Here is a 25,351-nt window from a genome sequence, read left to right as displayed (position 1 = left end):
AGGCATATTCACATAGCTCAGGTCCAGCGCTCTTGACCTAACAATTTGTCCCTTCTGTAACAGAATGACAAGCATTCACTGAGAATAGAATACAATTCCTTTATTGATCCCAATTTGGGAAATGTTTACATTGCAACAGCATAAAAGCAAGGCAGTATAGTTACAATACAATAAAATAAAAAATATACATTTGTGACAAAAAATGTACAGAAAATCTAAGCAAAAACAAAATTTAAAGCAGAATATAATATGTACAATAAGTGTGAGAGGTGTGGAATATTAATAGAATAAATATGGAATGTACAGTATGGTATGAAGGCCAAGGTTCAAAGGTGAGAGCACGACCTGCTTATAGTTTTCAGACTGACATGATGTTACTCCCCAGATCGAGACCCATCAAACGATGTAGTGTTTATCTTAGTTTACATATGTAATTATCATAACGAAGCAAAATATGGACTATATGAGGTTTATGCAATGTACCATGAACCTGCATGCACCTGTAATTTTTAAAAACATGCAATCGATGAGGTGTTTGAAAGGGAATTTCTGAGGATGTTACAAATAAGGTACACACAGCATACAATGCCATAATAACTTTTGAATATTAGTGAATGTGTAGTTTTATTCATGTTATTTCACATCATTTTACAGGATATAACAATTACCGTCAAATTAATTGGTATGGGACTTGGGTAAAAAAGTGTTTGACGGAGGAATAGAATAAAAGGCACCAATTAGATAAACTTGTTAAACATTAGGCAGGATTTACTATGTAGGGCATATGCCTGCGTTGTTCCACATTTATTGGAATGAAGGGCAGAAAGATTTAAGCCTCAATTCAAAAAGGCTGCAGTGATGAGTTCGATATCAAAACCACAAAGCATCATTGAGGAACTTTTATTTCCAAAATACTTGAATACATAACATCCCAGAATAATTATAGTGTGAGTATTTCAATGAATATAAAATTCTCAATTCCATTAGGTTGAACTCCTGTCACTGAATAATGCATAGCCCATAGATTTAATTCCCCGGCTGTTGGGTGATTATTGTAGATGAAAAGGACAAACTAGATTAGTTTTTTTTTTTTTTTACTGCACACACACAATTACCTTTTTCAACATGTAGGATTAAAGGGTAATGTAGAAGTGCACCTGTTGCCCTTTTATAGCTTTGGATGCGATCACAGAAGCACGCAGCCTGCCAGATTCTCCTGTTTGACTATTTTAGGCCCAAAGCTCTCAGTTGCCTGCACAAGGTCAGCGCTGGCCACCAACGCAAAAAAAAAGCCTCCCAAAACAAATCATGCAAACGCACCGGTTACATGCTGGGTGCTTTGTGCAATAAGCTACTTACAATCTATGCAACAGCAAAGACTGGATGAGAAGTTAATCCCCCCCCTCCGTCACTCTGTGTCTCTCTCCCTGTCTGTCTCTATATCTCTGCGATTTGTGTCAGTTTTCTTGCATGTTTCTCTTTCTGTCTTTGTGTTGTTTGAAAAAAAAAGGCAAAAGGTTCATGATTTTTTTCCTTTGTGTCCCACTCTCCCAATGTCACGGATTGAGAGAACAGGGTAACCTGAGCGCAGGTTTTGCTGCCAAACGGGAGGCACGTGACAGCAAAAGACGTGAATTACAACTAATCTGAGACATTGCATGCAGGCTGTGGGCCAAAATGCCATCAAGTTAAACACATCACCTCGGCCCACGGGAATAAAAAAAGCAATTAGGGCAATCGCTCGGTGCGCTGCGGATGCTCCTGTTGAATCTGAAACACACTCAATGTTCTTGGTGCCTGCCTGTGACTCGATTGGAGCAATAATGTATAATGAGGGGGAAAGGCTGGTGCGTTTGTAGTGAGGTCGATGTGCATCATGGTCAACCCTCAGCACACATCTATCCAGCCTCTGGATTGTTAACACAGTGCATGGTACAGTAGGGCTTATCTAGGGGTGAATATCCACCCCAGCCCTATAGCCTGTCTGTCCCCATTTTCTTCCCCTCCCTCCCAGCGCCATCTGCGCACCAGCCAAAGCAGAAACCAGATTATCCCATGAACGCGTCATGTTGAATCAATGGCCACTCCACTGACTGCCTACTTATGTTGCCGTTTTCTTTTATGTTTGGAATTAAAACTACCTTTTAAATAGAAGTAGATTTTGTCAAACATACATTTTTGTTCTGGTTTGTACTGTTGTTTACGGTTAAGGAAATGTAACATTGTTATAAATCCCTTGAAAGCTCTTATTTACGAATGCTTTGACTGAGATTTGAAGGTCAAAAGGTGAAGATGAATTTAAGGATATGAAAAAGCGCGCATCTGATGGTGAGAAGTTACCGAGGTGTAGATGAGTCCTCCTTGATTACGATGGAGACACGAGTGCCTATTTCAAGAGTTGGCCTAGAGAGGCTAATTCCAGGGAAGTCAATGTGTCCACTTGACCCTTGGATTTTCTGAGTCCGTCTCTCGTGGCTTTAAGCTCAAACCTCAGTCACAGACATCGAGAAAGCGATAATAAGCAGGGAAGTTGAGCGCTGCCAACAGATTTGAGCGGGCGTATCCTGCTGTTTGTGTACAAAGTGTTTAGAAATAAGAATATGATATAATCTGAAACAGGTTCCATTTAAATATGAATGAAAGTGTTCTCCTCTCGGAAGTGGATAGTACCCTGCGGATATTTCACTGACTACAAACAAATCTCATGCTATGATTGAGATCAGCCTTATTATGGTGAAGGGCCATAATTATTGGTCCAATTAAAGTCAATAGTAACATTTTTAACGTTAAATGTCATGGTGTCTCAGTGGGTGTGTGCAAATGCAGCGTTCAAAGGTCTGATGTAGGCTATATTGTGAGTTTATTTTGAATCATTCAAGATATCTCATCAAGTACTCTGTGACACTCAGAGAGCGTGCAACATTAAAAAAAATATGCAACTACAAGTAGGATCTATTTCAAAGAAAGTGTCAAAAACTGCAGTCCAACGAATGGCCCCCTGAGCCTCGTCCTAAAAGAAAGTAAATCCCCATCAACCTCCATGTTAAAAATCAGGGATATAAAAAGAACTGGATACAGGGTTAGAGGAGTTGCCCTGTTTATTCTTATAAAAAGCTTATCACAAAGCAAAATGGCCTGACTTTCGAACACAAAAATACCCGGTATCCAGGGATCTGGGCCCATACAGCATGCGCACTTACATTTTCATTAAGCCCCGCCTCCAATCCACCTTGTCACAGCCACTCTCATCTCAGAAAGCAGAAAAAAACACTGCATTCAGCATTTTGGCATTCTACAACTTTAAGGATCTAATGATTTAAATAAGGGCTATTCATAAGGTTGTACTGGGTGGTTGATTTACATGAGAAAAAAAAGTATACTGAAAACTCTGTTAAATGTATTGAGATTTAATTTGCTTGGAAATATTGCTATAGCATTTTTTTGTGTTGTGAATACATGACACTCCCCACCTGGTCACAGCAACACTTACATTTAGTTCATGTTGGGTGAAGTTGACCCGTGTGATAAGCTGTGTTGACAACTATGAAGGAACAGAGAGCCACAGTCCAAAATGGAAGAAGCTCTAAAAAAAAAAAAAAAACTAAAAACACGCATTTGGTGGACAGGTAACAGTAGACAGTGTTGGTGTGGTGGTAACGATTCCTCAGATTTCAGCAGAATGCTGAGCCTCATAAAATAGTATTTTGGAAAAGAAATCTCACAAATGTATTGGAGATTTAAACGTAGCCTTTCCTGCTTTAAATTAAATTGCATCTTTAATAATGAACCAATGCGCCACAAATAATCACCCATTGAATATAAATGTCCCTTCATTCAGGTAAAACTCCTCTTTGATAATAATGTGCTTGAACAGGGCTTTGATAACAAATAAACTAAACATCAAGGCTATTGGTGTTTGCCAGATGAGCTTCACTCCTTCACATATAAACCTTAAAACTGCCTTTTTCCAGGTAACCTATGGAACGGGAATCTTTAATATTCACACCAGTTTTCCTGCTAGCTTTCAGAATACTTAAAATCTCCGTCAGAGAAGTGAAGACAGCAAAGAAGTCTCAAAAGAGCATAAAGAGTTTCTGGCTGGGAGTATCTGCTGAAAAGAAGTCTGCATCAAGAATGATCAGAAGGAACTGGGTGTGCAGTCCTCCTCCTCTCTTAAGCCCTCTCTAAAGCGCCTGATTGGCAGAGAAGGGAAATGCACACAGCTGCTTCCAATTCTAAATCAGGAGCCAACAGGTGATCTGATTCCCCTCCAATCAACTCAAGGGAACTGAGTCACCCAGCTGAAATGAATTAGGTGCAGGGAAATATAAGAAAGTATCAACAAATAAGGAACTAAAAGTACAAATTCATAATGTAAATGAGTCCCATCAGCAACCAAGCTAAAGTCATGAACTACCTCATATCATTTGAAATCCTATTTTTTATTTTAAATGATATATTTATCTGCCGGAAGGCCTTTATTGGAGATTTATAAAGTTGAAAGTGTGGGACAGAGGGGAGGACATTGCCTGAGATATTCGGCTGGTCCATGATTCGAACTGGCTTACTAGGCAGCGCTGACCACATATAGGCCTATAAATCAATTCTTTTTTTTTTTTAATAAAACTGAGTACAGTGGAGGACAAAATGCCAGGGTGGAGTTTTGGTTGCATAAGTGCTTCCCAATGCAAAGTTTGGAAAACATTCAAAAAGTTAAGTGTGAAACGCTGGACGCTTCTTCCACTCAACATGTCATCCAGGCATATAAACTTAACACAAAAAGTAAGGAAATGTGTGTTTGGTAGCTTTATTCTTTGTTGTAACAAAGCTTTTTGGCAATAAATCTTATGCTATTAGAATGTTTTCCTAACTTTCAAATGGTGCCACATTTGTGAGGAACATGCATGTGTGGGAGGAGCAGCAGAGCTGAGTATGTGGGTTGTACAAATAAATGTGAATGTGACAAATCTCCTCTGCCAATGCCAAACAGCTTTTTCTGCTGTTGACTCTTTTGGTGTTGTTTGGTGGATTGGATGATTGAAGTCTGATGAAACAAGACATATTGGCAACAACTTATTTATTAACAATTTATGAAACAACAAGCAGCCTGAGTAGCGTGTGGAAGAACCATACACCACCACGACAGCCTCTCCTCCTCATGCTGGTCACCAGCCTGGTCACACACTGCTGGATGGCATCTTATTTATCAACCAGCATTTGTCCCAAGTCAGTCAAAGTGGTTGTGTTGGTCACTCTGACACGGACAGCACGCCCAAGCTGATCCCACAAGTGCTCGATGGGGTCGAGGTCAGGACTGCAGGTCATTCTATCCTCTCCACTCCTACTCTGGGGCCCTCTGCTGGAGCTGTTACCTCCACGACGCTGATGGATAAGCGGGAGAAGATGGATGGATGGATCGACCAATACACTGGTGTCAAAAAAGATGCTATCATTCATTTCATAGGGTTTTTGAGATGTCTGATTTACTATAACAAATCATAATGCTGCCAGCTAGCTGCGCCTATTGTCACTCAATGTGAGAGCTCAGCAGCGGGGTGCGATTGGAGACAATGCTACATGGACGCAATTCAAACACTGCACATGTGTTCACAGGGCATAAAATGGAAGAGTATCCAAATTGAGACATAGCAATGGTGTGAGTAGCGGGCTAGCGGTTAGCTGATCAGGCTACAGCACCACTATCCAAGAAGTATTTGTAAGTTGTCTAGAACACTGTATGGTCTTCAGAATTAGATCTGCTGAATATGAGGGGATTGATGAAATATTTAGAACGCAGCCTAAAGTCCTCTTATGAATAGAATTTCTTTGTTTAAACGTGGAAATATGAAAATGTATTGTCATGCTGTTAACTCCACAAGCTTGGTTTTTTTTACTAGGGTTTTCCCTAAAAGATAATACCTTTGTCTTTTTCTGACATTTCCGGGAGGCAGAAATCTAACATCTGAATGTCAGCTTAGGTCAGGCAGTGGAGCCAGATGAGAGGAAGGAGAAGAGGTTTATAGTAAATTGTTTTTTCTTAATCTCAGCAACCAGAAAGACAAACATACAGCTGTGTAGCAGCACACTGAAATGTATTTTTGATCCCTGACCGGGATGACCATAGAACAATGGTACAAGAGCCCAAAACAACCAGAAATCATCAAATCAATTGAATTTCATTATTTCCTTAAATCATGTGTGCTTTATTGCTCAGTAGCTTTTACTGATCAATGATGAAAATCATTTACCAACATCTTAACTAGACAATATAGTGTGTGTCGACTTCCTTGCAGAGACAGGTATTTTCATTAGCAGTGTGACAAACAAGCCATTGAGAACTGCTTGGAAATGATGGGAGCCATATTTCTTGGATTATTAAAACAAATTGAAGTGCATCTGATTACTCAAATGACCAACCATGGCCTTCACTCACAAACTAACCCAACGTATTAATATTCAGCAAGCATCAGTACTTTTTCTCAGGGTTGTTTTCATTCAGGAACCAGCAAGGGATTGATTTAATAAAGCCATGAATTTAAAGTTCCTCACTGAAAAAGATATGTTCCACTACTACCAATATATCACTTATTATTCATTTCATGATGTTGCAAGTTTGTGGAAAGGTCAGGAATTCCTGTTTAACTATGTTGGCCTATTAGTAGTTACTTCTAGTTCTTGCAAAACACCTTCATCCTGACATGTTGAGATTTGAATCTTTGTCCTGAAGTACAGAATTGGTGAGACTACTATGAAGTAGAAAATCACTGTGACCTATAATGGGCTGCTGAGCTGCTGAAACAAAGACCACAGTGTCATTACCACATGCCATGGATAACCCCTCTCCAAGGAACCTCAGCCTTCTTTTTTTCATCTTGACGAAGGATTACTGTAATGCTCATGTTCAGCGATGGTGCAGGAGGGAGAACTATAAGCCCCATATGGTACAGAAGTCTTGTAACAGATCTGCGGTACTGGTGCAGTTTCACATGGCAGGTGATGCCCTGTAATCCCACCTTGACTCAGATCCTGGATGGAAAGTTAATGATCTCAATGTAGATACTCTCCGGTCACGATGAAGGGTCTAGTTATTCCATTTCCTGTTGATAATGAGGCACAGATTCAACTGCTCAAGTGCACTAAAGGTTGTATGTTATTCTTATCTTTGGCATCTATTCGAAGGGAGACACTAGAAATCCATGTAGGAAACAATCTACTGTTATTTACCAATATAGGCTTATCTAATCAAACATGTGCTAATTATCATACATTTTCAGAACATTTTTTTTCTTGTTTTTATAATGAACTTTCCCACTTGATTCCTTAAATTACGACTAATATATTTTGCATTGCATGTTTAGTGAAATGTTATGTTTAAATATGCTAATTAGGCCTTGTCTATTGAATGAGTGAATTTGAACCGCTGTTAATTTGCTTAAAGGTGCCATAAAATGGAAAACTGTATTTACCTTGGCATAGTTGAATAAGGAGAGTTCGGTACATTGAAATGACATACCGTGAACCTCAAACACAATTGTTTCCTCCTTAACGTGCAAATCATGAATATCACAGCAGTAAAACGGGTGAATTACAACAATCCCTGTGTGTTACGTCACACACGGTAGTCCAGCCCCAACATTTGCATACACCAGCTGCTGGAAACACTAAAGCTAACACTTACCACTCAGTAACGTTGCTCTCCAATCTCCGACCATCTGGCTGTTCTTCAAATTCATCGGTTTCCTCCTCCGATAAAGGCTCAAACATGTACGGTTGGATGCCAATAGCCTCCATGGTTAATCTCTCACAGTTTCGCGAACTCCACTTCTGTGGGCTCTGAGGCAGCCATGGATTGCTCCTTGTTAACCAGCCAATCAGAGCAGAGCTCGTCATAATTATTTAAATGAGCCCCAAATAAGGCAATTCAGCTTGTTTCATTCTAGGTTGAAATCATAGAGTTATAAATGGGCCTCTAAAACCGCATCTGGACATTTTTTGGATCAACCAAAGTGATAAACCTTCTTTGAATCAGAAAACAATTTACAATACCAGATAGATGCTTTCTATGGCACCTTTAATATTTACCAATGCATCTCAGGTTAGCTTTGTATAAACCTCCCACCTACGTAATAAATTACGATCACTATAACCAATCTAGGGTTCAGGACTCAATAGAGGAAGGCGAAGAAGAATCTCAGCTTCCCAGAGTTAGGCTTTAATATGACCAATCTTTCATTTTTAATTCCTTTCACAGGCCATAACCTGCAAAGAAGCCTCACAAAACCACATGACTTCATTTTAAAGCACTTAATTTTAAAGCTGATATAACCTCATACGTGTATGTTAAAGAGAGATGCTTGTAATGATGCACACAGAGAATTATCTCCGGCACAAGAATTCCTCTGAGCTTTACATAAAAGTGTTAGTGTTTTTAGCTCCTTGTTTAGATGGTTCTGGCCTTAAGAGTGAAAATATCTTTGCACTGCTATCCACATTGTTTGAGGCATTTGTAAAGTAACATATATATATATACATATATATCCACCAGCAGGAGTGATGGAGTAAAAATTGTGTTTTAAATCAAATTCTCAAGTTTTTCTCTCAGTTTGTAAGTGTATGATTGCAGTTTTATGTAGTGGGGTTAATTAATAGCATCTATGCAGGGGAATCATGTACAGAATCCATTAAATATAACCAAGGTTGCTTAGAACCAAACTAAATGAACTGCTGCCTGCAGTAACTGTTGTGAATAATTTGACGTGAGATTTTAAAAAAAATGTTGTCAGTTTAATAACTATAGTTTTTATCTGCTCACTCACCCTCAGATGACCGTAGCACATAAAGAACAAGACAGGCAGCAGAAAAGAGCCTTTCCCTGTAATGTCTTTTTTTCATCAGATTTAAATGCACAGACTGAAGGGGAGGAGGTCATGATGTAAATCCCTGGAACAGCAAATGCAATATTTTCCCGGTTTTTGAACTAGCTGCCGTTTGTGTTTGTTTTTCTCAAACAGCTGCAGTAAAAAATCTCTGCACTAAACATCTGGACATCGATTCAATTGAAGCAGTACAGCGTGACTGTCCACTGTTGACGCCCCTTGGTTATCACTGCTGCAGCTGCACTTGTTGTCTGAAACTAAATGGAGCAAGGTGTATTCACACACGATGTGTAGTTTAATGTCATTAAAATTCCAGTCACATCGCAAAACATGGTTCAAGCTGGCTGAGTTTTCTGCGTAACGGTTAACAACACGTTGGGTGGAATATCTATTACTTGCATGTCAGTCCATTTGCTGCAGTCTGTTACTGGTCATAAGAATGTAAATGATTTCGGGCCGTCAAATCATGGCTAATCAAGCATGTTTCCTTTGGTTTTATACCACTAATGACTACATAATAGTCCAGTATTTGCACACTTATGCATTCAAACTAAGTCATTCATCAGACAAAGGCTGCATTTTATTGCTATTCTCGACATCACACTATGTGGTCTTTTACGAGATTGGCCAAAAGCAGATTACAGTAATAAAGTGATCATTTATAAAGCAGCAACACAAAAGATGCAACCGAAATGGCGTTGGTCAAACATTTGATCAAAAAAAAGTCATCATACAACTCAAAGTCAACGGAGAAGTACGAAATTCCCTGTAAGGGATCAATAAAAGTATGTCTTCTTCTTCTTCTTCTTCTTCTTCTTCTGTCTTCTTAAAGAGCTCAAGGTTTCAAGGTTTCAATGTTTTGTTGGTCATATGCACAGCATATACAACGTATATGTTGGCAATGAAAATCTTATGTCCCATGCTCCTCCAACAACTCAACATACATGGTGCAAATAAGATAAATAAAATAGTGCAAAAAGAGAGAAGAATATTTACAGTAACAACACTAAAGATTTGAGGATGTGAAATATATACATATGTGGAATACATTGAGAGTATTTAAATACTTTACACTGTTGAATGAGGAGGTATGGACAGATGCATATATTATGTATAGCAGATGTATATGGCAGATATATATAATATATAGATATGTGTACTATGAACAGATATGTATGGCAGATATGTATAATATATATGTATGTGTGTGTGTACTATAAACAGATGTGAGTAGACATTCACACAGCTCAGGAGTTCAGCAGTCTTATAGCCTGTGGTATAAAACTGTCTCTGAGTCTGGTGGTCTTGGTCCAGATGCTGCGGTACTGTCTGCCAGACGGCAGCAGACAGAACAGATTGTACATTACAACAGCTGGTTGTAATGTACTAATAAGGCTTTATTAGCCCTATTCAATAATAAGGGAAGAAGGGGATTTCTCCCTTGCATGGTCACCTGCACATCCCCCAAGGACATTCGTGCATGCTGAGTACCTGTAACATTTATTTAATAAATGGCCATAAGCTAGTAGCATAAATTGAGGCCATGGTGACATGACAGGGAGCATGTTCACATTTGTATTCATACGCAGGGAAATAGCCTGTTTGTTATGGAAGACAATCGTGACTTATTCATCCTACAGAGGTTATGGAGAGTGCTTTTCAGCCACTCAACCGAAGCTCGACACTGATCCGCACTTCTAAAGCTCGGTTGGTTTAACAGAAAACTGGAGTGCAAAAAACGCATGTTAAGGCTTTTTCTGATTATTAACATGCTAGCTTGTATTAAGCATGCACACATGAGAATGTATAAGTCTTCCTTTGAGACTCAATGAAAAAAGCAAGTACTGTTAAGCATATTTTAGAAAATGTCGACGTGAACTTTAAACTGAGATTATGTTAGTTTTGAAAGAAGAAAAACCAAATTCTTTCTCTTGAGAAATTGAAAGTTGAATTAATAACCCACCAACATGCTGCTTAACTCTCTTGTTGTGGAATGACCGTTATCTTTGTTGTGGCTAATCTTAGTAGCTTGCTATTAGGCTACATGATTACATGACAAAACTGAGTGACTGTCTTTATTACCTGTCTCCAGTTATTTTACTGTTACACTATTGCTGTTACAATACCAGCATTTACAATTATCTTGGACCTGCAACTTGCGGCTACATTTCTGTCAAATTTAGTCTTGACCATCCCGTTATCAGAGTAAAACAAGATGGTCTTCATACCAACCAAGTAATTCTAAACCTCGATCCTGAGCTAAAAGTGGACATGGTAAGAAGCATCATCAAATGTTATGGTTGAAACAGTATATCTTAGCTGGTTAATATATATTTTTGTAGTAAGTGCCCTCTTATGGTGAAACCCTGCAATTGAATAAATGTCTGGCATTAAAGGTCTCCTATTATGTTATATTTGAACAATATATTGTAGGGTCATCTAAATACAAAACATGTCTCTGAAGTGTTTTGCTCAAAATACCAAACAGATCACCCATTGTAGCATGCCTCATCCCCCTGTATTACAGCCCTGTTCCTGAAGTGTGATTCTGTCAATGGAACCAGCTGCTGCTGGCCACGCCCCTTTGGAGCATCATGCATGAGCTCTGTGAAGAGAGTTTTCTACAGGGCGATACTCAGCTAAACGTTGCTGTGATAAAATGCCATATTATTTTCCTAACCACATCAAGTGTATCAGCACTGATTCATTAACCATATTCTGAGTGAGAATTGCTCAGCATTTCAGGGCTTTTACTCGCAGAAAATCATTGTGAAACCAATTTCATACTTTTAGTCAACATTGGGAAAATCAAAAGAGGATGGCATTTATCAGAAACACTCACCTTAACGTCCCCATGGCTCCACCTTTTTTATTCATTAAGCTAGTAACTTCCCAATTTCTAAAGATGTAACCATCCTTACTGTGATTTCGAGGGAGAGCAGATGAAGGGTTACCATTTCAGTGATGGTAAAAAGCGAAAGATGAGGTGGAGAAAAGACTCAGAAGACCCATCCAAACACCTAGCAAGTCATACCAAATTACACTTTTAACAGCAAGAACACAATGTCATTCCAGCTCGGCATGAGGTAGAAATCATTCTGCCACCTTTCAACTAATTAGAGGTGTTCCATTTTCACACCAGCTGAGAAGGGGCCGGTGTTAATTGCAAGCTTCCTTCTTTGTTAATAGGTGCAGTGACAATGTTTATCGGAACAGGGTGACTCAAGGAGGCTTCTTGAGTTTAATTAGACGGTGTCATCATGTCAAAGCTGTATGAGCATTCACACAAAATTCAATGCTTTTTTTTTCATGAATTTGTGACTGTAGGAACATTTTTCCGGGGGTCTTTTTAATCTAATGATCCTGAATATGAAATATGTGTTTACGGAAGTTGGAGTTTTTCATTTGTTTCTATGACCTTGTGTGATTTGCAGCATGCCAATGAACTATCCAGTCTTTAAAAAAAATATCCACCTCCAAAAAACCGAAGCAGAACAAAGTCATTTACGAAAACCTTCTTGATTTCTAAAGTTAACTTCTTCCTTCTTGTCTATCTTTTTTGTCTGATCAGTTCTTTCTTTTCCTCTCCATTCCTCAGTTTAATGTCAGGTCTGGCTGCTTTAGACGCCAAGTGCTCCAGCCGCCTGGGCATCATGACCATCTCCTACTACCTCTGGACCACCTTTGTTGCCGTGGTAGTGGGTATCCTCATGGTTTACATCATCCACCCGGGCGGAGCCGCTCAGAAAGAGGACTCTGATGAAAGCAAGAAGCCGATGACCAGCTCTGCTGACGCTCTGCTGGATCTCATCCGGTAAGAGACTGACGCACATATGCTACCTCAGAGGAAATTGTCATTAGCCTAATTAGAAAGTTCTAAAGGTGCTGTGTTTAAAACACTTTGGGAACCACAGTAATGGATGATGAGTACTTCATGCATTGGAGTTTCCTTCTTTAACCTTTTTTTGTGAAGGTAAAAACATACCTAAAAGTTCTATAGAACCCAACCTGGGACCCTTAAAGAGATAAATCTGAGGGCATTGTAAGATTAATTATAAGATGGGAAATCACGTTATTATGTGACTTTTTTAAGCTTCAAATACAATGCCATGTTCAAGGGAATGTGCAATTGTTAGAGCAGTTGGAAACCAACACTGTGTTGTTTTATATTTACATGAGATTTTTTTGTTTCAGATGTTTTTATTCAAAGCCTTTGTGCAGAAAACTTCACCCTCATACAGTACAACATAGGGAACTGCTTAAATGTGAAAAAAAGGAAGGAAGGGAAATGATACTCAGGACAAAATCATCACATCCACCCGCATCTGGCATATTTTTGAATTTGAGTTCATTTTTTGTGTTATAAAATCGACAAGAAATTGCATTCGTTTATCATTCAAGGTGAACATATTTAAATCAAATGCTTTTTGAATTTGCTACTGTAGAAAATATTTTAAATTCAACACAAATTGCTTTGGTGAAGGCTGGAATAAGCAAATTACATGTTCGCTATGCCACACACGCAGCACCTCCCTTTAGAGCCGTTTCATAACTCTGTACATGTGAGTTCCACAAGAGCTGAAGACAGAGGAAATGCTTAAGGTCAGAGCGCAAAGCCCGTGGCCTCGTGTGCCAGTGGGTTATTGTGCTAAGCTAATTAGAGCTGCTGAAGGTTGGAGTCGGTGTATGAGGTTAACCGGGGTCAGCCACGCACAGAGAAACATGACGGAGAGGCCCTGAGAGCTGCTGTGTCAGTGTGACAGTGGGAGACTCAAAGAGAGCTGCTCTGAAGTTGAATGCGCCGTCACTAACGCACCATGAGCAATATAATTCATGTTTTCACATTGGAAACTTAGCTCTCTTGTTGAACTCTGTTTGTTTTGATGGGGGTTTTTTATATAAAGGAAAATCCAATCGTACTTAGGATAACATGAATTTCAATGAGTCACTTTGAATGTAAAAAGAGAGAGTAATAAACTGGCCAAGCTCATGAGATCCAAACATGTACTGATCATAGGGCAGAGGTGAAGCTTGTGAAGTGTGTGTGTGTGTGTGTGTGTGTGTGTGTGTGTGTGTGTGTGTGTGTGTGTGTGTGTGTGTGTGTGTGTGTGTGTGTGTGTGTGTGTGTGTGTGTGTGTGTGTGTGTGTTTCACAGAGCACAGCTGTGCTTTGGATTTATCCCGCAAAGCTTCTTTAAAGCCCTCATCTATCATGCAGGCATACTATATTGGTACACTTGCAGACGGGCCCTACTGCCTGCAGCCGTGTGTGTGTGTGTGTGTGTGTGTGTGTGTGTGTGTGTGTGTGTGTGTGTGTGTGTGTTCACGTGTGTGTGTTCACGTGTGTGTATGTGATAAGCTAGCATATTGACCATAATGTGCATGAATATGTGCAAACTTGGATGTATTACTGGCACGGGGTCATAACGCTTCATTAGCCTGCTTTGCTGTCAGTCTCAGACACGGGATAGGCTGTCAATGGTTAAGTGGTTAAATCCATTCAGTTGCAACATATTGTCCACCACATATATCTGCCATATGTGTTTTAAATCACGCTATTAAATGCACCAGCTAAAAAAAACACAACATGCCTTTTAATCTCTGCGTCTGACATGTGCTATTTCATTTATGATTGTGATTTCATTCTGTGGAGATGCAGGATTTACAGCCAGAGATAATTCCATGCTGGTGTAGCTGCAAATATGGCTCCAGAGGAAGTCAAAATGAAAGATTCTTACTTATTCCTTGTAATTAGAGTAGCAGTTTTTAAACAAATTACAAAGAACTGGTTAAAAAGATAGTAACTCAATACATTTGGAATGGAAAAAATAACTGTGAGAATAAAAAATAAAGTTCATATCTTTGATTGTAGTTGGGAAGAAATGGTTAGATATAGAAACACAAAACATTACTGATGGTAGGATGTGTTCTTCTATTGAAAGAATAACAATGCTGCTGTGCAAACTGTCAAAAATAATTTGTTTATCATTCTAGTCAGAATCTGTGCAAAGTGCTATTTATTATGTGGAATAAGTTAAATTGGGCAGTGAAGGAAAAAATTAACAATTACTATTGGAGTCAACCTGAACTGAAACTTCCTAGTATGCAGTGAGAAAACAGTCTCAGACTACAGATGTCATTACAGAATAAGTTAAAACTGAATATTATAGTGATGACATTGTTGTAGGCCGACCCAGAAGTTTGGCTCCCTCAAATAATAGTTACGGGATTTTCCATTGGATTTATGAATATTTCTAGCTCTATAATCACCGCATATTAACACCACTCATTCACCAATGCAATCGCAGTAAAATGCTAACATTAGGCTTTAAACAAACTGCATGATGGCCAGTCTCACAACCGCTAAGCTAAAGGCGGCTAATTTGACATACGTTTATTCGTCTCATTTAGCCACTTGTTAGCAACTACTGTTTTATGACACACAGAAGCTTCAGCCATTCACTAGTAGGGTAGTTAGTTACATATGTTATACCTTATTGAGGGTATCTAACCAAAAACTCTACTGTGAAAGGCAGCCAACCTGGAAGTGCTAAATGCTAAATGCTAAATACTAACTTCGGCTCCAGAACTCATACAGCCACCATTCTAAATCTCTTTCAAAAGGTGATACTACAGGTAAATACGGAAAGGATTAACTGATAGATCACACTATGAAACCTTCCAAGTTGAATGCATGCCTTCAGAAAAGTGTTTTCTGAAATATTATGCTTAAATGTACAAATGATGTATTATCTTATTCTAGCTGTAGGTGAATTCAGAATGAATCAAGACACCAAATAGACAAAGTTAGTCAAATAAATACCTAAATGTGCATTAGGATGTTTTCTTCACAAAAGTCTGAAAAATTACATATTAGGGAAGATAATTCAACTTAGAAAATTGCATTTCAGTGATTGGAAGTGCATGAAAAATTACGTTTTAAGATTGATGTTGAGTGCAGATTGATGAGCAGATCTTGCACAGCATAACATTTCTTGTTTAGCATTTGGTCGTACTTAGCTCCAACCTCTCGTTCAAACTCTTTCCCCCCAAAAATAAAAAGCAATTGTCAAAGACTGCAAATTCAAAGCTAAAAAACTATATATAACAAACCAATATATGAAATCACAGCGGAAACGTCCACATCTTATATACAGGCAGCGGGCTTAAGGTTACATTCACATGGCTTCTAAATATTCACACTCATACCTACAAGCAGGATATTGCAGGTATTTTGATGGCAGGAAAACGTAATACCATCAACTGGAAGATTCATACTCCAAGACAAAAAAGAAGTTTTATTACTGTAAATATTTCCCGACCTGTTTTTTCCCCCTTTTCATTTCTTTGGATGAGTTATTTCTGACGAACAAGCTCACATCTCAGTTCTGTGATGGGTAGTTGGTCAATTTCCACCTGCCAAGTGGAGCACTCAATATAATTGTGCTCATATCAAATAAGAGTGGGCTTTCTGGGGTCATTTTTAAAGGTTATAACTTACCATTTGTCTGAGCAGCTTTCAGTGTGTAAAATAGTAAAGATTGGAAAGATTCTTAGCAGCCAAGATCAATGGGGAACACACTAACCATTAGTAATAGTTCCTCTTTTCACAGGGAATATTTTTGAATAAAACACTGCTGAAGGACACAGAACTAATTTAAGAGATGCTGGATACACAACAGTAACATATACAGTATGTTTTTTAACAAGATATCAACATTTCTTTTTACAAGGTTAGCATCAATGGTTACGAGGTACTTTTGGTTAACGATGAGTCTGTCTTTATGAATTTTAAACGTCCATCGAATGTGATTCTATTGCTTTGAATGACTTAACCTTAAAAAGAAAATGTATACATGTAGCCTAATCTTCTTTCTAACACATTTCTCAAAATTGTCTTCCACAGCAACATGTTTCCAGCGAATCTGGTTCAAGCCACTTTTCAACAGGTGAGAAACATTTTTACGAAGACACACATAAAAGAATGCTCAAAACACAAACGTACCAATAAGCTGTTTTAGATTATTTGTAAAAACAAATGTAGGCAATAAGTAAAAAGAAAAGTGAAGAAAAAAATGGTATTTATAAAAAAACAACAACATAGAACCATCTAAAATAATGAAATAAAATAGTGACACGTCTACTGCAGTCCACTCCCATGATGTGAATGATCTAATACAAAGCTCAACACCTTTGACATGAGCCCATGCGTGGGTCATTATTATGTGAGGACCCACTGCCCTGAACATAGTTTGTTCCCTGTGCTCTGTTTTTGGTCTGAAGTATCGAACCCAGAGAGTTCCTGAGCTCATCCCCAAACCAACGGTGGCTCAGCTCCTGGATGAGACGACCACGCGCAGAGTCTACATCTACGGCATCCAGGACGACAATGGCACGGATATACAGAATTTCTCCCTGGATCTCACGCCGCCGCCTGACGTCATCATGAAAACATCACCTGGTACCAGTGAAGGCATGAATGTGCTTGGGATAGTAATTTTTTCAGCGACCATGGGTAAGTGGTTGGCATGGATCCTGCACACACATCTTCAGAGTTAAGCTACATAATTGAAAACTTGGCAATTATATTCCTGTATAATTAAGTTCATAATGGGCTGTGATGGATGGCCACGTGGATGGCAGAGAACAAAAAATGGTGACACCATTAACCATTAACACTGTTGAGTGCATCAGTGGAGGTGTATAAGTGATGCATTTAACAAATAATGAATGCACCCTATGTTGTTGTGGTTCTCTTTCTCTATCCAGGAATTATGTTAGGAAGAATGGGACCCAACGGAAGCGCTTTGGTCAACTTCTGCCAGAGTGTGAATGAGGCCGTTCTGAAGATCGTTGCCATTGTCATCTGGTAAGAGATGTATCTTGGAAGTAAAAAACACCAAAATTAAGTATCAAATGTATGAGCAGTTTTGCAGATACTAGTACCATTGATAACTATTGTAGCTGAAAAAACATTTGGAATTGGATTGCTGGTTTTGTGCTTGGCTTTTTGGCTGGTAATATCAACGCCTTTGTCAGTAAGTTTCACTATGACATTAGAAAAGGACTTCATGATCCCCAGAGGATGAATCCCACTTATGTTGTTGATCCTGTGAGTTATTCTAATGTGGCACTATAAGATTGAAATTGTGTTTAAGGAAATGTCTAAACTATTGGTTGGATTGCTTTTACATTTTAATTATATTTATTGTGCCCAGGGGATAAATCCTTGTGACCTTGGTTGTCCCTTAACTTTTCATGTTATACCATCAGCATGTCAAAAATATCCACTTCAGAAAATGTGTTTGGATCATCATGGCGCCTATGTAGATTTATGATATTGGAATTTGATTATTCAAATCTTGGGAGGATTTTTTAATGACATTGGATTTAGTCATTTATTTGGTATAGCTTTTGTAACCACTTAATTCTGATGTTGCATCATAGGCTTAAAATTGTTTAATTCAACCAATCTGAATAGAAAGACAAAATACCTTTATAAATCAACTGGCACTCACGCCAATGGTGCATTCATGTGCTCCTGGGATGGTCCCATTTCTGGTCTTGGATTATAATGTTTCTGTGAATGAGCTTTGAGTCAGAAGTTGGAAACAACTCGGTCTCTACGATGATTGTGTTATTTTATGTTGTGACGTCGCAAAGGGACGTTCATGTTATCATTTCCAGGAAGGAATGTGTTGTTTCGTATTATTCCAATAAAATAATCCCAGCTGCAATAGTGATAATGTTAATTAGCAAAAGTTAACATGCTAATTTACAATGGAAAACATTGTAAACACCACATGTTAGCACTGTCACTATGAGCATGTTAGCATTTGGATCAAAGAACCACTGGCAGTAATATAGAAGTATTTTTGAACAGTAAATGCATCATGAGTGCTGAGAATTATTAGAACAGCAACAACCAGTTGTGGTTGTCTTTTAATAAACACATACTCTACCTCCCTTCTGTCCCTTATAGGTATTTCCCTTTTGGGATCGTCTTTCTGGTTGCCGGTAAGATCTTGGAGATGGACGACCCTTCAGCCATGGGAAAGAAGCTGGGTTTTTATGCCATTACGGTGGTAATGGGCTTGGTGCTACATGGCCTTTTTATCCTCCCAGCCATGTACTTCTTCATCACTAAGAAGAGCCCCATTGTGTACATAAGAGGCATTTTGCAGGCCCTTCTCATCTCCTTGGCAACCTCCTCCAGGTAGGGGAATAATGGACTTTTCCAAATTCAACATTGCATTGGCTTTATCCATATAAAACTGTTGAGGCCCTGTGAATCTGTTGGGCAGCTTTTCTTCAGAGCCAAACATGCTGTGCCTAAACTAAGGCGATACTTCAACTATTGAGCAAGTAAAATAAGTTCAAATAGCTTTGATTAAGTTTTGAGAATATTGCAGGCAGGAAAAAAATCATTAACATTCCCAATCAGTGATCAATTTATCCAAGCAATGCCTGTTTGAAAACATTGTTGGACCTGAAAGCACTGTTCATAAACACACAGTCAGAGTCACCGAATGTTTTATACTGAACAGGCAGTGGGCTAATATCATTTGGTTCTTTTGGAGTTCATCACGAGGGAGCCATTTATACCAAGAAACTTTACAAAATAGCGGAAAATTGCCTGAATTCACATATGAGAGTATTTTCCTTTGTCGTCCTCCCAGTCACTGGGGATGGTTGTGTTGTCGAACCATCCGCAGGGTAACTACAGGGTCGACTACATTTTGTACCTTTGTAAGATGTCTATAATTACCTGAGTTTTCAAAGAACACATCAATTACACATAAATGCTCCCTGAATAGTAAGTTGGTAATAATGGAGTTTTTCTTGAATCATTAGATGATACTGGGGTTATACAGGGCCTCAAGGTTGTCGTGTATGTTAAGATTGCGTATATAAGTCTGTCTTTTCATTTCATACAAAATATATGCTGGTTCTTTACAGTATGTGTCGGAGTTAAAAGTTACTAAGAGGTTTAACCAATTAAACCTTTAAATAAAAGGATATGTGTTTGCAGCATTGAGTTGTTCATCACCGCTAATCATTTTGATCACATATTTACATGCTCTTTGGCTCTTGCGCAACTGTTTTTTGGAATATTCGATGACATCTGAAATATAAGTATGTTCTTTTATATATCAATCCAAAGACAAGCATTTCCCCACGTCAACAAGAAACGATACGTCTGTATACTTGTTAGAATGAACATAGGAAAATGTATAAATACCAATTTGAGGCATTTTTAGAAAACTCACTGCTGTAAAATGATGTTGTGGTATTATTCAATTGATAACTCTGCTTGTCTCGTAGTCTATATGCTAATATACCGTCATCATACTAATGTAGCCTATACATTATTAATATTGTTTTGGTTTTTTTTGCTCCAGCTCTGCCACACTGCCTATCACCTTCAAGTGCCTACTTGAGAACAACCACATCGACAGACGCATTATCCGCTTTGTGTTACCTGTCGGGGCCACCATCAATATGGACGGCACCGCGCTCTACGAGGCTGTGGCAGCAATCTTCATCGCCCAAGTTAATAACTATGAGCTTGACTTTGGACAGATCATCACGATCAGGTAAAAACATTTTGACTGGAACTGGCTAAAATAAATTGGCTTTTGGTGGAGAATGTAATGAAGGGTCAGATATGTCAGCACATGATGGAGGGCAAAAATACTGAAGGATATTAGCACAGTCAGATTAAATCCTCCAGGTGCCTCTGTCAAATATCTGAGATGAAATTGTGATGTCTATATTTAATTTATTTAGTTTGAGTACTTTGAAAAAACTGTATGAAAAAAGGAAAAGGGGTTTAAAGGGGGCACTCCACTGATTACATAATCCCATTTTATGTCATACATACTCTAGCTGCTGGTTGCATTAGCATTAGCAAAATAATAAATGCAAACGTTGTTTTGCATGAGAAAGATGTATTCCTCAACTGTGGTAGACACAACATGGGTCTTCAGATAATTGCAGTATTAGGAGTTTATCAACATATGTTAGGCACACAAAAGTAATATGAACTGTAATAAACAGCCGGGCTAACTAAAAAGCTACGGACTCAGACTCAAGTGTAAATGAATTTACGTTTGACTCTGAGTTAAAGGAATATTTAATGAAATACTTTTGTGTAGCTGGACAAGTTAGATGGGAACATCAAAACCACCTTGTTTGAGAATTAACTAAGTTACTGACCTTGTTCCTGGAGTCGAGGCTAGCTTTTCTCACTGTTTCTAGTTTTAATGCTAAGCTAAACTAGCAAGCTGCTGTTTGTTACTTCCTATCAACCTTGCAGATAATAGAGTAGAGTATGAATCTTCTCAGCCTTGTTTTGGAAAAACTACTCTTTATGGACTCTTGTCTCAATAGAAATTCAGAAAATAAGGAAAACCTTTCAAAGTGTGACGATATAAGCTATAAATTGCATCTGAGTCAAAAAATAGAGCAGCAGGCATAGGCTACTTGTTTTTGAGTGCAACATTTGAATGAATGTCACGTCACACATTTAGTTTAATTCTGAATTAATAACAAATATTATGGGATTTACTAGATACACATATATGTAAATGTCACACAGATTACGCCTCATATGAGCTTCTTAGTCTGATCAGATTTCTGCTAAATCGGTCTGGAAGCCCCGGGGCACAGACAGTCAGACCGAGAGACACACAGACAAAAACACCAACAGTCTCCTTTCCACCAATGCCCTATTAGTTTTTTACCACAGGAGAACAAGCCCAACCAGGTCTAAAAATGGCCTGTCCTTCCTCTGATTTCATGACATGTCCAACAGTAATAACATTAAGCAGACCTCTCCTCATGGCTGCAGTCTGTGCCCACTCTGTCATAATCCCTTGGCGGTAAAACCCATATGACCTGTATTACTCATCTCCCTTGTCACGGCAGAATTATAATAATTTTTCCTCTCTCTGAGTCCTGTTCCCGTGCCGTTTGGCTGCACACCAAGGAGCTGCTCCATCTGCATGCCAACACAACCCCTTAACCCTCCCAACCCCCCCACCAGCTCTGTAGAGGGACAGTTTGTCAGTTTGTGATCAAAGGTCCGGGTCTCGGATAAAATATCCCGTCATTCTCCCGAAAGTATTGAAATACTTAGCTTAATTAAAAATTGTAATGCTATGACTTAGAAACCGTATGTCATTAGAAAAGGTAAAATGTCAATGATATCATTTTCAAAAGTTGAGTACACAGTGAAGTTTATGTTGGATTGGCATTTCATCTGCATTTAAATTTCTATTACTTTATTTTGTGTTGTTGTGTCATCTTATACAGTATGTCTCTAGGACTGCAAACTGGTTCTGGCCTCAGAACACTTTCTAAAAGGGCCCTAAATAATGATGGTTATGTTACTTTAAAAGCTGTGAGAGGCAGGCACCGTAACCATAACCGCAGTCAGAAGGAGTTGCTCCTGGTGTTGTTGAGTCTCAGAGAATAGGGCCATCTTTGAATGTTGAGTTAAAAAACAGCATCCAACAAATTCTACTCCTACTTGGGAAAGAAAAGGACAGTTTTGCGTTTAGATCATAACCCTTGTTTGCGAACTTAAAGTTAGGAAATTTTCTAACGGTCAGCAAGACTTTCGTGTCCGCCAAGTCTTGCAAATGTAGGGTTAGCTTCTAAACACGACCATAAGGGCCGTTCTTTTAGCTAGCTAATATTTTTTGAGTCTACAGGTCATTATAAAATAACTTACTTTACCGGGTTAACATTCTAAATTGAGATAGCTGCCAACAGTTAATGACATGGAGAAGGACAGAATATCCAACTCTGAGATTAAGCAATAATAGCTAGCTGATAAGACCTGCTGGCAACATTGATCTTTGCCAGCATAATTCCCATTCGTTAGTCACAAATGAGGAGCCCAACTTTGTGTTAATCAGGTAGAATTAATAACTCATTTTTAATGAATTGAAAGTTTGAAATTTGGCCACAGTGTTGAATTGCAGGGCTTGACAGGATGGCAAACTGCCCCCCTCTCCGTCGGGTAGCTCATACCTACGATGACTAATTGTTCCAATATTCAATTAAGACAAATGCAATCTGCTCCTCTCTGCTCTTCCAGCATCACCGCCACTGCAGCCAGTATCGGAGCAGCAGGAATCCCACAGGCTGGACTCGTAACCATGGTGATCGTGCTGACCTCTGTTGGCCTGCCAACTGATGATATTACTCTTATCATTGCTGTAGATTGGGCTTTGTAAGTAAGGGTCCATCTTTTCAAATTAAAAAGCTCCTAGGCGTCTTTGACACTGTGCATGACGTTTTATCCTTTTTAATATCAAGGGATCGATTCAGGACCATGGTGAATGTGATGGGGGATGCACTGGCCACAGGCATTATGGCTCATATCTGCAGAAAAGATTTTGTCAAAGAAGGGGAGCAGGTGAGAGCCTTCATCTTAGTTTGAAAGACCTAGAGAAAAGGAATGTGGATATAGTAGTGACTTTTCGCTCATCTTACTCGTTGACTTTAATTCACTGTATTGATGCGAAATCTGCTGATGTAATACATTTAATTAAAGTCAACGTTTCAGTTTTTTTACATTTGCACTGTGGGACTGCCAGAAACAGTATTTCTATTTTCTGTATGTATAACACATGTGGAAACTTTGACAATAAAGTGGACTTTGACTTTGAAGAACCTGTTAATGAGCATAATAGGGCTTAATTGTTCAGTCAGTTACAATACTGATTCTAAAATAAGAGTTTCCCCCGATAAACACTCTTCCAACTAACTAATATGTTTCTAGTTGAAAGAACACACTGTTAAAGCAAAACGTAGGTCATGTGGTAGGAATTTATTCACGGTATATACTTGATGATCTAAGGGACACAAAACATCCCAATCTAGCTATGGATGTAAGCATTTTGTATGAAATATATATATTTGCTGATAAAATTAACCTGATTCCTTCCTCTTTAATCATTGCGTCATCCAGGTGCCTCTGATCTGTGAAACTAAGCCCATGATAAGCATCCAGCAGATGATGACCTACCAGAACCAGAAGAACGGATGCTTCCAGCCCCCTCCCCCGGGCAGCAGGCAGGACCACTTCCACCCGGAGGTGGCTCGCCTTATGCAGCTGGAGGAGGGCGTCCGGCCGCTGGAAAAGAAGAAACACGCTCACTCGTCGCACCATAAGAGAGAGCACAGGGACAAGGACCACTGTTCCGTGGATATGAACGGGCTGGAGACTAATGTATAAAAAGACAATATAAGACATGGTGACTTTAAGTCCACATGCTTCAAGAAGGACTGAGGCCCAGGGTGGGTGAATGCAAGACGACCCCGGGGCAGAAAAAAAAAAAAAAGACTATTTTTCTTTTTTACGTAACTTAAATAATGACCCGCATTTGATTGTGTATGTTTGTGTGTGTACATATTTATCAGAGATGTTTTATTTGGTACAAAGAGTGACAATGTGCTGCTCTAGCTTACACACAATTTGTTTGAGGTTTCACTGACATCCCCCCAGATCTGTGAGTCAGCGGAAATGGAGAACATACAGAAGAGGATTAGGGCCAAAATAGTTATACATTTGTTTCTGGAAATCTCAGAATTTGAGAAATAAAGTCGGAATCCTGAGAGATTCATTATATTTTTTTTCAAAATTCTGACTCCAGAAAACCGGATCAGGTCAGATCTAAAAAAGAAATTGGCACTAATCGTCTTCCATAAGAACACTACAGGTAATATCTGAAAAAATTAAACATACCTCTCATATCGCTTTCTATTCATCAAGATCTGTTATGTTTTTAGTATAATATTATGTTTGTCCTTCTGCTCTTTATATTGAAACGGTTGCCTGGTTGGAGCATTCTTCCAATAAATGTTCTGACTCAAAAACAAACAAAGAGAAAAAGAGGAACAACTACACACAATTGATAAACCTCTATTTTTGTTCACATTTAAAATATCGGATTTTGGGCAAACAAAAAATTATTATTCACAATGTCCCATATTTCTCAGCCACATCTGTCCCTTTCTTCTCTGCCTTGATGTCCTGAGTCTATAAGTGCGTGCTCTGCCTCATATGTGCAGCGCTGTACGGTTATTGCCAGAATCCAAGACAAAAAGATGATAAAGGTCACGATGAAAACAGGACGAGTGGTTGCCCTTGTGTTGGAGTCTTGTGGAGATGTCTGAGCGCCCCATTGTATCCTCTTTGCCTTAAACGACCAAAGGAGAAGCAAGTGGGACCAGTGCGTCAGCAAGCAAACGCCTAACACCTTGAGACAGAGCAACACAAGGTCATACTCGGAAATCTGCCCATGTATATGTGACACGTGCTGTACATGTGTGTATTTCAAAAGTCTAAAAAAAGTAGATTTTACTACCAAGTGTCAAGAGCTGCCATTCTGTATTTGTAAAAAGGAATATTTCACTGTAGTATGAAAATGTACCAACTCTGTAAAAAAAAACGTCAAGAAA

At 38.9% G+C, this 25,351-nt stretch overlaps 1 protein-coding gene across 1 annotated transcript in view; it reads left to right on the top strand.

Moving 5' to 3' along the window:
• Window positions 1-25,351, top strand: part of slc1a7a (solute carrier family 1 member 7a) — a 35,118-nt gene extending 9,767 nt beyond the window's left edge. The window contains exons 3-11 of the mRNA XM_063886114.1: window positions 12,475-12,690; window positions 16,782-16,824; window positions 17,159-17,390; window positions 17,645-17,744; window positions 18,858-19,091; window positions 20,278-20,472; window positions 22,983-23,117; window positions 23,204-23,303; window positions 23,859-25,351. Of these exons, the coding sequence (XP_063742184.1) occupies window positions 12,475-12,690; window positions 16,782-16,824; window positions 17,159-17,390; window positions 17,645-17,744; window positions 18,858-19,091; window positions 20,278-20,472; window positions 22,983-23,117; window positions 23,204-23,303; window positions 23,859-24,125 (1,522 nt within the window). The 3' untranslated portion in view covers window positions 24,126-25,351. The remainder of the gene's footprint in view (window positions 1-12,474; window positions 12,691-16,781; window positions 16,825-17,158; window positions 17,391-17,644; window positions 17,745-18,857; window positions 19,092-20,277; window positions 20,473-22,982; window positions 23,118-23,203; window positions 23,304-23,858) is intronic.

The sequence above is a fragment of the Eleginops maclovinus genome, chromosome 6 (assembly GCF_036324505.1).
Source record: "Eleginops maclovinus isolate JMC-PN-2008 ecotype Puerto Natales chromosome 6, JC_Emac_rtc_rv5, whole genome shotgun sequence".
NCBI lineage: Eukaryota > Metazoa > Chordata > Actinopteri > Perciformes > Eleginopidae > Eleginops > Eleginops maclovinus.
This window is presented reverse-complemented; position numbering and strand designations above follow the sequence as displayed.